We start from the raw sequence: 13,502 nt of genomic DNA, 5'->3' as shown, positions 1-13,502 counted from the left end.
GGAGCATGAGGATCAGCTACTTTGCTCCTGCCTGGTCTTCTCCCAATGAAGAAGTGATGGCACATGAAGAAAAAGCCTCAAACTACATCAGGTTTAGGTTGGATCTGAGGAAAAACTTCTTCCCCAGAAGGTTTGTCCAGGTCTGTGCCAGGGGCAGTGGTGGAGTCTCCATCCCTGGAGGGGTTTCCAAGCTGTGGAGATGTGGTGTGAGGGACGTGGGGCAGTGGGGACTTGGGTGCATTGAGTTAACAATTTGACTTGATCTTAAAGGTCTTTTCCAACCAAAATGATTCTATGATTCTAAAACACCAGCTAAACCTGTGTAATGCATGTCAGGGGATGAACCCTATTCCTGCACATGAAATGTCAGTCTCTGACCTGTTCCTACTCACACTGGAGCAAGACTCTGAGTTTCAGTAGATCATTCCATGGCAGCACCACCTCAGAGCTTGGCAGCTCTCCAAAAGTACCAGAGGCTAGAAATCCTTAGGGAAGCATTGAAGACTAAGACAGAAAGCACCATCTTGTAAAACCCTGGTTTGCCAGGGTGTGACAGGGTTGCAGTGATGTTCTTTCTGTCAACAGCCTCCAGATGAGGATTGACAGAGCAGGTTGGGGCTCTTCAGCCTAGAAGGTAGGCTCTAGCAAGTTGATGTGGTAGAGCTGTACAGAACCACGAACAGCCCAGGGAGTGGGCAGGGATTTAACTTCTTCTGGCACAAGACAGAAGAGCCAAAGCATGAAGCTTCTTGTCCTGGGTTGAGCTAGAACAAAATCAGTTCTCCATTCAGTGACTTTATGCCCTTTCTAAAGTCAACAGCATGTTTTTGCAGACAGCATCTTCTTCTAGAAGTGATAGGGCTTGAAGTTTACAGTTGCTACCAATGGTTGATGTGCTGAAAGTCTCTTGCTTATAACTTGCTCCAAACAAGGTCACGGCTACATCCTGTGCACCACGTTGAGGTGTCTTGAATTAAAATGCTGCAGTTCCCTTTTGGGAAGGGAGAGGGGTTAAAAGAGACCATCTGGCATCTGTCTGGTCACTGGCCCAGCCCTAACTCTTGCCTCTTGTGGTGAATGTGTATGGAAGAGCCAAAAAGAGCTGGCACCTCGGGGAGCATCCTGTCATTGGGTTGAACTCTTGACAGAAGACACTGTGTCTGCAAGATGTTTGCATGGATGCAAGAGGGGACTAGAAAAGTGTGTGGAGAGCTTTCCTGTGCGTTAGGAAACAGGTAAAAGCTCAGCTAGCTTGTGAGAAATGAGCTGAAAACATTGCAAGAATGTTAAAAGGGTCTATCATATATTCCTGCCTTGTTCTTTTCATAGAATCATAGAATTGTTGAACTGGGAAAAGACCTTCAAGATGATTGAGACCCACCAGATCATCACATGCATGTGTGCCTGTACATGAGAGGGGAGTTCTTGAATTTTTCATTCTTTTTTTAAGGTTATTTGATTTGTCTGGCTAGCTTGTTCTTGGACTTCCCATACAGAAATTAAAATAAATAAAAAAAGGATTAAAACTTATGTGTACAAGACACATAGTTGGATAGAGAAGTTATAGACAATGACTATAGAAAAACATTGCCTTATTTCAGGGACATCACAATTAGAAATAATATGAAGAAGAACTAAGAACAGGAAAGAATAATAAGAATAAGAAATAGGAAATTATTTTTCCTTCCTTTCTAAGGGATATTCATTGGCCTTGGTCACATTCATTTTGCTAATTAGCTGCAGAAAACTTAGAGAGCCTTTAAGTCATACTGACAATGAGAATAAACCATTCTTAATCCCATCTGAGACCCCAAAACTACAACACACATCTTGGTAGCTCTTAGGCAGGAACTAATCTCCCTTCCTGTTCTTCTTGGTCCCCAAAATCATCTTGGTTGCCTGGAACCAACACAGGACAAGAGGCATGGTTGGTGGTTCCAGTGAAAACTGCAGCTGGTTCCACAAAATGACCCAAAATCAACGTTAAGAAGTGTGGGATGAAAGAGCAGAAGAATTTCCCCACTGAAGACCTTCACCAGAGTCCTTTCTGTGGCCTTCACCTCAGCCAGAGAAAACCCTGCACTTACCTTAAACCACAAAACAGTGGGTTGAGGGGTTCCTTCAATGACTGCCTGGAATTTGGCACGCTCCCCAGAATTCACCTGCACATCCTCTATGGTCACTTGCATGTAGGGAGGACCTGGAGAGACACAAGGGTTTGCTGCATGCCCAACACCATAACTCATCACCTGCTGACATAGGTTTAGTGACTCAAATGGGATTTATAGGACTGGCCATTTAGGATTTCACATTAACCTGATGTCAGATCAAGAGTTATCACAGCAATATATTTGGGGATCTTTATATTGGTGTTGCTTTTCGTCTTCTTCACTCTTACCTGTTGCTTTTTGGTTAATAAATAGTTACTGCTCAAGAAATGGAAGAATTTTTAAACCTATAGTCATCAGGAGTTATTACCAAAAGAGCAGACAATGACAATCATGGGTTGTGGAAAAGGGAAACGAGTTTCTTACTTGTTGGGGTCTTCTCCTCAGTCTTATACACACAAGTTCTTTCTGTGGTCTCAATATAAACTTCACTGTGTACATCCCAGACCACGTCTCCTTCTCTCCTGTACCAGTCTCCTGCCCCTGTGGCTGGTGATGGTCTTTTGGGAAACCCAAGAGAAAAGATTACATCGTCACATAGAACTGTGGAAATACAGGATTCCCTCCAGGTTAATGACCAGAGAAATTATTATTTACTCAAAATTAATACAAGAAGGGTTTGGGGGTTTTTTTTGGAGGGGAGGGAATGAATTTCTCTCCATCCTTTTTTTTTTATTCTTCTTGCACAATACATGTGTGAACAGGAGTCTCAAAATAATACTAGACCTACAAGAATCAGTTTAAGTCACCACCTGCTTCCTTCACCACAGAGGACTTGTTTTTCTTGCAGGAAAGTCAAAATTCCATGGATTGAGATGGGTTTTTACCTGCTAATAGGAACAGTGCGTTCTCCAGTGCTTTCATCTCCAGCAGCTGTCTCTGCAGTGGAAGGACCAGGGCTGGGCTTTGGCACCCTTGGTTCTTCAGGTGGAATTTGTGCTTTGGCTAGCAGCAGAAATAAGGCAAGTTAGACACGTCACCTCTGAAACCCAGAGCAAATCTTTGGGGCCATCTCTAGCCTGTCTGGGGTCAGAACTGAGGCTGTCTGACCTCTGCTGAGTGCAGTCACAGAGGCTAAGAGGAGAATTTGGCCCTTTTGAGAAGACCACATCGAACAAAGGGCTCAACACCAGAGAGACTGAAGGGTGGCACGTTGCTGACTGGGCAAAGCTAACTTTTGTGTGAGGAAACACACACAGACAAGGATAGGAAAAGCAGTCAGTAGGGACAAGAAGAAATTGGACAACTGGAAAGATAATGTGTTCAACACATCCTTCATAGGAGAAAATTCAACTGTGTTTGAGTTCCAGCTCATAGCTATGATGAAATCATAGAAATATTTAGGTTGGGAAAGGCCCTTAGAATCATCTAGATTGGAAAAGACCCTTAAAATCACCGAGTTCAACTCTCAACCTAACACTAAGAAGTCCACCACTAAACAATGTCCCTATGCACCACATCTACATGTCTTTTTAAATCCCTTCAGGGATGGCCAGCGTTAGCTTCATACACATGGACACTTCAGTTGAACATTGTGTTATGAGGACAGCTCTTGCCATCTCAGACAGCATCAGTGAAATGAGTAAGCTGACATCAATGTAAAACTAGTGGTCAAGGCAGGGCCTGGCTGGGGGTACAACTAATATGGAGCTATGCTGATATGGAGGACTTGGTGAAGAGCATCAACATTGGTGCATCTCCACTGAGTTCTTTGAAAATGTCCTCGTACAACTCTGAGTTACACCAGAACAAGGTTTGGCATCTGGGACTTGTAGGAACAAGGAAACAAAAAGATGGTGCAGCTTGATGGCAGTTCAGGTATTGTTCTTCTTTTATCATTAAATATTTTATCAGATGCATCTTCAAACATTCATTTGATTTTCCATTCCAAAAATACCTGGTTTGTCTTTTGATAGTGACCATTTGAGTCACCTCATAGGATAAAGTTCATCATCTCCTTTTTCATTTGGGGAGAAAAGGTTAAATCAAGAGGAGTCTTCTCCCCATCATGAAGAGCCTTTTGGGGGAGCATTCTGGGAATGTTTGGTGCTGGCTGGTTTAGGAAAAAAAAGCATCAGAATCTAGAAATCACATAAACCAGCTCTGCTGGGATGGAGAACGTGGTTATTGAAGACATTACTGGCAGGGACAGGGATCCCAGGTTGGTGGGATTGTGCTTTCCTTTTGACAGCACTATCAAAACATTTGCCTCCTTCTTCAGAGCAGGTGTTCATAGAGACAGCTGTCAAATCTCCATCTTACTGAGATAATTCCCCATATTAATAACAAGTTTTGTTTTCTCAGATGAAAGGGCTGCAAAACCATCTCAGTCCCTATTCTCTCTGTAGTTATGAGTAATCTGCTAGTGGACACTTGTGGTTTTTGAGTTATCCTGCTTGACCAGTCAACTCGTTTTTTTTTTCACAGATTATTTCCTACTTGAAAAAAAAAGAACCAGTTTTAAAGCCCTGTCATTTTTTTTTTATGCAGTTATTTTGGGTCTGATTCCATAAAACATTTCTATATTTAAGGTTTAGACAATAGTATCTTTTTTTTTAAACAAAATCTGGAGTTTGAAGGAAGGCTACTTGACTTTGTGCTTAAGTTGACACTGGTGGAGGATAGTTACTTGGACTTGACACACAGGCAGCTTAGACAAGTTGCTGTGGCAGAAGCAGAAGGAAGAGTGGAAGGGTTGCCAATTATTCATGTTTTTTTAAAAAAAAAAACACAATGCAAAGACAAAAGACTTCTTCTGGCAAGACACAGTCACACACATCATTGGTTTTAAGCACACAGAAACAGTTATGGAGTTCCAGGGCCAGTGAAATGGAGGTGGGCTTGATGCACTCATCCTAGATAGTCCCTGACAGTCAATGTAGGGGTGTTAAATACATCTCCAGCTCATGTATGGAAAACAATAAATGAAGAACAACCCCCCACCATCCACCCCAGCTAAACCAAACCCCAAATTACTTCTATCAGCTAAAAGAAGGGATCCCACAGCACCTTTTCCCCCCCAGAAAAACTTGAAGCAAGTTCACGGTCAAAAGCCCAAAGGTGGAAAAATATCTTCTACCCTTCCACTGTGGGCAGCTGATGAACTGGACTCTACTTTAGACACAGTTTTTAAACACTTCCTGTTTCCAGAAATATCTGCCCCAAACTTATGTCCAACCTAACCCCATCCCACAGCTCCGTGTTTGTTTGGGTCTGAAAGTTCACTCTTAATCCTCAACTGCTCAAAACACAACGAAACACAAAAAGAAGGGGGAGGGGGGAAAGGTCAATATTGGCATGTTGAATATTTTTGTCTCTCTCGACTCCTATGGGACATTTTCCAGATTCATGTCAAACCTACCATCCCCTCCAGCAGTCTGGGTTTGGGTACTGGCTTCCTGAACGAGCACTGAGGGCCTGGCTGCTGTTTCTGAGTGGTCTGAAGGAACAGACCCAGGAAGGCCAAGGCCACCAGCTCCTCCTCGCATGCCTGGGGGAAGAGTCACCAGCAGCGATGCCGAGTCCACAAGTTTCCTTAGGGCTGTCTTGATCTCCTTATCTGCACGCTGGAGTGAGGCCTGGACAGAAGTCTCCATCTCTGACTGTGGGGAAGTCATTCCTATAGAGGAGAACAACAACTTTTCTCTCTTCAGGGTAAAAAGAAAACAGCAGCATCATCCAACCCATGGAAATATTTGCAGTCACATCACTTTCCCCTCCTAGAGCAGAAAGCTGATGCAGAAATGCATATTCCACCAAAAAGGAACAGGGTTAAGACTTTAAATAAGACAGGTGACACAACAGGCTTCTGGAAGACATATCTCACCAGGATGAGGACACTGTCCCACACTGCACACACGCTTGGCCTCTCCCTAGACAGCAGAACAAAGGATCCATCTCCCAGCTCAACCCTACGTTGGCTGCTCTGTCAAAAAACCCTTTCCTTAGATCAATGAAATGAACCCAGTGGGGACTCAGTGCATGCAAGGAGAACGTTTATTCTCAAGGGAAGGAGGAGGAGTGAGCAGGTGCCAGCCCCACCAGTGACTCTGGAGAAGGGCAGATTGGGAAGAAGGGGGGGTTGTTCTGCTCTTGAAGGCAGAGAGAAGAGAAAAGCTTTCCACACATTAAAAAGGAGTTTCAAGGATACATCTTTGCAGAATGGCCACCCAGGAGACAAACACCATGGTCTCATCCCCAGTCAGTGCTGGAAGAAGAAGCTAGGCTAGGCTGGGATCCCAGGACCTCATCTCATCAACCTCCTGCCTGAAACACCTTCTACAAGTCTTGAAGAAGCACAACAAAGGGACAGATGATATCTAAGGAAACCCTCAAATAACCACGAAGACCAAAGGCAGGTCAGATCAAGACAATTCATCATGTTCATGATGTGGTTGCTTGCCAAGCAAGAGCAAGTTTGAGCAAACTCAAACGATCATATGGTTCAATAAAGATGAGAGCACTTGCACACAAGCTGCTCTGACTTTGTTAATATAACTGAAAATAAATTAAATATAATATGTTTGTATAAATACAAGACCATGTCCTGTAGCTTCTTTAATTCTGCTCCTTTCCTGACCTTAAGAGGTTAAATTCCCATGACAGACCTTGGCAACTGAAGTTGAAGGCCACATTTAGATCAATCCCTTTTGAAGACATCTGACTTTATTTTTGTTTTCAATGTCCTCTGCATGAACAGAATGGTTATCACAGAATCACAGGATGGTTCAGGTTGGAAAGGACCTTAAAGACCTTCCAGTTCCATCTCTCCTGCCATGGACAGAGACACCTTCCACTAGAGCAGGTTCCTCAAAGCCCCATCCAAAAACCAAGTTTTTCCTCACATGATGTCCCAGCCTGCCCATCAGTGTTCATCAGCACTAGAAGATCTTTAAATATCTTCCTAGATAAATATTTTGATTCTCAGACATTCCTGTCGTGCTTGTTGCCAACTGGTGGTGTCCAGAGCAGCTGCCAACAATGGAACTGTTTGGAAAAGCATGAAACACTCTTAGTATCTCTAAATGAGAAATACAGTCACACACACTTGTGATGGACAGTCTGTTTCCCAGTTCAATCCCAACTGTGAACCCTCCCACCCCACATCTCCTTCAGCCAATAACCAGACTGACACACATTTCAGAGTTCCAACACAGCCTCAGAGAAGGACCCAAGAGGACGAGCATCGTTCAGAATTATTGACTTATAGATGTGAGTTGAAAGGATCCCTAAAAACAGGTTCTTTCACTTCAACACTTCTGAAACTGTCCTTAAAAAGAGAAGCCAGAGCCCAACTGCTTTAATATTCTTGGGTGGCTACCCAGCTCCTGATGAAGTCAACAGAGGAGTGGATGAGTTGATGGACTGTCAAATGCCAAGAACAGAGAAGAACAGAGAAGAACACAGAAACCCAGTGAGTTCAGTGACAGCTGATGCAAGACATTTATTGATATAAACTCATCATCAAACAACGTATCTTGCATTTGATTTTTTTTGGGTGTGTTTTCTTCCTCTCCTTGCACCTCAAGCAAACTGAAGTTTCCACATTATTAATACCCATTTGCCTGCAGGAATTTTAGTAAAACATTCTTTGTATTAAAATTTTTCATACAGCTGTATGTTTTCATCTACCAGAAATAAATCCCCACACATCTCATTAGTTATCTACATAGTTGAATCACTTACAAGCATCATTTGTAACCTCTAGGAAAATATTTTGAAAGTATATGTAATGAACTTTCCATAAACCTTTCACTGTTTGAACAGAGTCCTGCGTAGGATTTTAAAGATTCCTTTCAGTTGATTCTCTTTTGCTTAAATTTCAAAAGAAAATGTAAACAGATGTTAATTGCTTTGAGCTAATGAAGCAAAGTAGTGTTATTTCTTCTGTGACTGTCTGAGCTGCAACATTTTGGCTTCTTTAGAAAAACCTGAGCGTCAACCACAACAGGAGGAAACCCCCACATGCCTTTAGACATCTTCATTATCTTTTTTTTTCAATTAATATTATATTTTTGAAGACTATGATAGGGCAGATTCTGTTCTCAGCAGTGTCTTGTAAATCTGCACCAAGGTCACTTCCTTCTGTGGAAATAGTCTCCATTGATACTGGAATAACTGAGATCAGAATCAGGCCCAATAGGAAAGAACTATTTCATTTAGAAAGTATTTTCCTGTTGTATGTTTGTTGCTTTCCAAAGTACAGTGTAATATATGAAAAAAAAGCACTAATATATATTCATCGTATTGCTGAATTATAAAACAAACAGTAAAAACCAAGGAGATGTTATAAAAAATGGGAGAGTAGCATAAAAGAAGCTTGATTTTTTTTTTGTAATCACTGAGAAGCATCCTGTATCATGAAGGTAGTGCACATGATATGACACAAAACATCCCGTGTGGATCTTGAAAGTAAAAGGCTGTGAAATCAAATATTTTCGGTTTAGTCAGCCCGTAATCGAAGTGCTGACAGCAGGAAATCAAAGGAAATCAAAGCCACAGAAGGCAAAAAGTAACATACTCTTCTCTACAAGCACCTTTTGTGAATTCAGTCCCCGTTGGTGGGAATATGGCCCAGAGGACTCCAGAATGAGCTTCACAACAGTACTTAGCCAGGAAACACTGAGACAACATCACAGGTACACTTCCAAGGTGGAAACTCAACCCTCTCTTCGTGCTGGCTAGAGAATCAGCTGTGTCTGAGCATTTCTGCTGTCCCTATACCACCTACATGAAAAGATTTCCTGTTGCAACACAACTCAGCTGGGACAAAGCGTTGGGACTTTTCACCCCAGATCTCTGTCAGATTGAGAGGGCCAGTGCTTTGTCCTGCTGAGATCGACGACCAGCTCCAGCTGACTTCAACTGGGACAAACGTTTGGGTCAATAAGCTCATTGCTTTCCAGGGCTGAGCAACTTGTTGGAGGTTGGTGCAACGCCCATTTTTGGTGAAGCCAAGGGGAATGGGCCACGCTTAGTGCATCTTAGCCTTCCCTTCAACCAGTGCTCCTGCTGCCAAGCTCTAGAGAAACTCAACAGAAGGTAATACCTCTACAAGGCAGCTCAATGTACGTGGTTATAGCGACAGGATGCAATGGCAACCACTGGCAAGGACAGGAGACCAAATATTCTTCCAGTAATACTTCTTGACAGAGATCACGTTTGTGGTTCTTTGATTGTTGATGCAGAAGTTGTTTTGTGCAACACTCTTGGTGCACATTAAGTGAATATATTTTAAAAGATACGGTTTATAAACCCTACGCATCTTAGCCTTCCCTTCAACCAGTGCTCCTGCTGCCAAGCTCTAGAGAAACTCAACAGAAGGTAATACCTCTACAAGGCAGCTCAACCTACGTGGTTGTAGCGACAGGATGCAATGGCAACCACTGGCAAGGACAGGAGACCAAATATTCTTCCAGTAATACTTCTTGACAGAGATCACGTTTGTGGTTCTTTGATTGTTGATGCAGAAGTTGTTTTGTGCAACACTTTCATCTCTTGGTGCACATTAAGTAAATATATTTTAAAAGATATGGTTTAGAAACCCTACATGTGGGTTTATAAACCTACATCTTAGGACAACTAGGAAGTGGACTTGAAAATAACAGTGTTTTTAAAAAAAGAGCCTTTTTTTCTGCTTAAAGGAGAAGAGAACAATGAAATCCTTGCTTCCTCAAGTCAGTGGGACTTTCACCATTGACTTTAGCCAAATTAGGATTTCAACCTAAAGGTCTGAGCAGCCCTTTGCATCCCTAGGAAATGCATTATTTTCTATATGTTTCATGCTGTGGCAAAAGATTAAAATCATGTAACCAGCCTGGACATGTCGAAATGTTTATGGGGAAATTTTGATGGAGCTGATTGGTGTCAAAAACAGACAGCAGAGTCAAAGCAGTGAGGAGCTTCGTGACCTTCAGGCACACACAGTGACAGGAGCTTTAGCTGGAATCAGTCCTCCTGTCCTGGGCTGCTGAAGGGTGCTGGAAAGCTCAGATGCTTTCACCTCGCCCCACCATAACGTACAAATGGGTGCTTGGAAAGAATCTTTAAGCTCATGGACAAACCCACGCTTCCTCATTTCTATTTCTGTCATAGGCAGGAGAATCAGGCTTTTCCTAAACCTCCCATCACCACTATGGAATGATATATGTTCACCTCGATCAAAGCTTTTAAAATTAAACTGTTCTGACAGACGTGTTCCCTTTAAGACTGGAAAAGCTCAACATATCATATTTAAACATATTTTCCTCAAAGGTATTCCCTCGTACATGTTACCTTGTGATCTTTGCCACCAATTCCCCTCACCTACAACAATTTGAATTAGGTTTGTGTTTCGTTTTGTCTTTTTTTTTTTTTTTCCTCCTAAAACATGGCTTTCTTTTTGTGTTGAAAATCATGCTTGCATCTGCTCAGCTTTGGGAGAGGTCTTCTGTGCTGATGTGCAAGGTGACAGGCTCGCCAACAGTCCCATAGCTGAGAGTTCTTGTGGAAACTTCAGTTTTGAAGCTTGACTGTCCGTTGTCTGCTGAAAGCTGGACTTCAGTGCAGAAAGATGGTTTCACTGTGAAGGAGGGAGCAGGAGAAGCTGCTGCTGCCATGCAGGTATCACTCACATGGAAGGAGATGTTCGAGGGGCCTACAGACTGCACGCCGGTTACTCTGGATGCTGACAGGAACACGCTCCCAGGAATGTGCTCCTCAAACTGGCTGAAAAACCTTTGCCTGGGCTCAGGCACCACGGGTCTCACCAGATTCAGCAGCACTGGCTTCCCCACCGTTGGCTCGTTGATCTCTGTCTGGAGCACGGAGATCTCACAGGGTTTCTCTGTCGTGTGGCTCTGACCATCACACCCGTAGGTCTCTCCTTCTTTGGGAACATAATCTTCCAGGTCTTCCAAAGTTAACACTTTGCCATTGTGGGTCAGGATTTTGCGGTCCCGGGTGCTGATGTCATCTGTCTGCAGTTCCTCTGGCTCATCAACTATAACGACACCATCCTCTTCTGGGAGGACATCTGGCATTACTTCAGGTACCTCCTCTTCCACAGGCCAAGACACGTCTAGTTCCTCTACCTCTTCCTTCACCTCTGGACTCGCTAAGGAGAACAGAAGTTCATGCTGGCCTGGAGCAGCTGTCTCAAAACTGAAGGTCAAAGGCTCACCCCCACAGGCAAGCAGTGGGGAAGCAACATCTGACCTGCTGTGAGCACTTGTCTCCTGGGGGAAGCTCTTCCCTTCAGCTCCATAAGCTGCAAATGAACTATGTTCTAGTTGCTCGGATGCACACGGGGAGCTCCTGTCTTCGTTGCTGACCTGAGGTCCTTCCTGCTCAGCTGCATACACCAGGGGCTGGATCTCGGCTTCGGAGAGACTGTCGTTAGGCAAAGATTTTGGCTGTTCCACCAATTTATTGTTGGAGTTGTTTGTGTTTGGATCATCCTCTGGGGAACGCCTAGGTCTTGAGCTGGGAAAAGTGAATGTGAGTGTCCCTGAGTCATCTTTTTCTTGTTTTGCTGGGGAAGAGCCTCTTTTCCTTGCAGGTTTTGGTGATTTTTTCACCTTGAATTCAATTATTTCTTCCACTTCCACCCATTTGGGCCTTTTCTCCTCCACCTTGGTCTCTACGACGACGCCTCTCGCTGCTGCTCCTTGCCTGTCCTCTGGTTCTGTGACAAAAAGCACGGGAACAGCCGACTTGGGCGTTGCCTCCTGCTCATATCTGTGGACAGGCTGCCTGATCTTTGAGATGTAAACTGGCTCTGGAGTTGGCTCCGCTCTGGGGGAGCGGGAAGGTGACCGTGAAGGAGAACGTGCAGGAGAAACCCTTCCCCTTTGTCTTGGGCTCTTCACCACGGTGGTTATCGTTTCCTCTCTGATGACAGAAAGGGTTGGGATGGAGTTGGCGGGGAAGATGAGACTTTTTGGGGAGCCACACTCCATCAGCACATGCCACCGCTGGCCAAGGCGCTACGGGGGGGTTAGTTTTGTGAGCACTCCAGCTTTTGGGGAAGCGTGTCACGTTGGAAGGGATACACACGCAACGCACACACCCACATGCCCTTCTCCACCTCCTTTCTGACCCAGGGAAAACCCCAGTGCCCTTTCCCCCAGGTGGATCCGAGCTCTATGAACCTCCTGGAGTGCATGAACACTCAATGGGTGTGTCCAGCTGAGAAATGGTCTTGTGGTTGCTGTTATATTTCATGTGCTTGTGTTGACCACCTGCTATGCTATGTTGGACCCATAATATAGCAGCTTCACCCAGAGATTTTAAACACTCAAGGAGTTTAACCTTTCTTGGGTATCCTTGGCTCAAATCTTGGCTTCATCCAACTCAATGGCAAAACACTCTTTGCTACATTAGGGTCAGCAGCTTCCTCTTTTAAAAACAATGTTACCTATCTATGTTTTGGGTTTTAAAGACACTTTTGAGACCAGAGATCTGCACTTTCACATGCAGAACAGTTACACTAAAAGGGCAATAAGCTTTGGAGACCAGAAAAAGAAAGGACATTTCCTGCACAAGTCATCTATGCCAAAAATGGACTGATTTTTACTCCTCATAATATCATTAATGCAGACACGGCCTGATCTACAACCAATTGGCACAGGAGAACCAACCCAATCTGGGATGCATGATTATAATTTCTTAGACTATTTCTGCTAGCTTTCCTTTAGATTTTTTGGCACATCCAAGGCATTTGGGACTTCTTAGCATCCCTGTATAAACACACATCTTATGTTAAAAACAATATTTTACTCCATTACCAGGAGAAACTTCAACTCTGAATGAGCTACAGATGAAATTGGATCAAAAGGCTTTAAAATCTGGGGAGAGGAACACCTGAACCCAGACCAGTGCTCTTAATTTATATATTTAACAAGTAGTTTTTCCTGTGGATTTTCCAGAGTCATTTCTTACATGGAAAAACTTGTGGATAAAGACAGCATTGGCTCTGCAGGCACAAAGAAGCTGATGCTCTACAGTGGAGGTAAGTGGTTCAGTGGAGGTACCAGGCAAACCTGATTTTGTTTCTGTGTGGAGATTCTGTCCTACTTCCAAGCAAAGAGATAAAAAAAAGAACTGAAGGGTCAAGTCAACGACCTGTTTCTCCTACTCCTTTTGTTTAACCATCATGGAAGACTAATCCTCTGAGATATCATGTAGCCTTTCTCATCTACTGGTCTGCTTTTTGGAGAAAGGCATTGCCTCCTCCTATGGAGATGAGGTTTCTTTCCACCATCAACCTCACCCTTTGAGGATGCAGTGAAGCTCAGGACTGGATCAACCAGAGCATGACTTCTTGTCTTCTGGAGCATCCTCTCTTCCAGTGCT

General features: G+C 43.7%; 1 protein-coding gene across 1 annotated transcript in view; it reads right to left on the bottom strand.

The window, feature by feature from the left end:
• Positions 1 to 13,502, bottom strand: part of LOC103770558 (obscurin-like) — a gene marked incomplete at its 5' end in the record, with an annotated part of 51,589 nt that overhangs the window by 21,224 nt on the left and 16,863 nt on the right. Inside the window, 5 exon segments of the mRNA XM_008937823.1 lie at positions 944 to 946; positions 2,088 to 2,200; positions 2,996 to 3,113; positions 5,530 to 5,658; positions 10,781 to 11,942. Of these exon segments, the coding sequence (XP_008936071.1) occupies positions 944 to 946; positions 2,088 to 2,200; positions 2,996 to 3,113; positions 5,530 to 5,658; positions 10,781 to 11,942 (1,525 nt within the window).

This window comes from Merops nubicus, unplaced genomic scaffold (genome assembly GCF_000691845.1).
Source record: "Merops nubicus isolate BGI_N331 unplaced genomic scaffold, ASM69184v1 scaffold8033, whole genome shotgun sequence".
NCBI lineage: Eukaryota > Metazoa > Chordata > Aves > Coraciiformes > Meropidae > Merops > Merops nubicus.
Note: the sequence above shows the minus strand (reverse complement) of the source record. Positions and strands in the feature narration are given on the sequence as shown.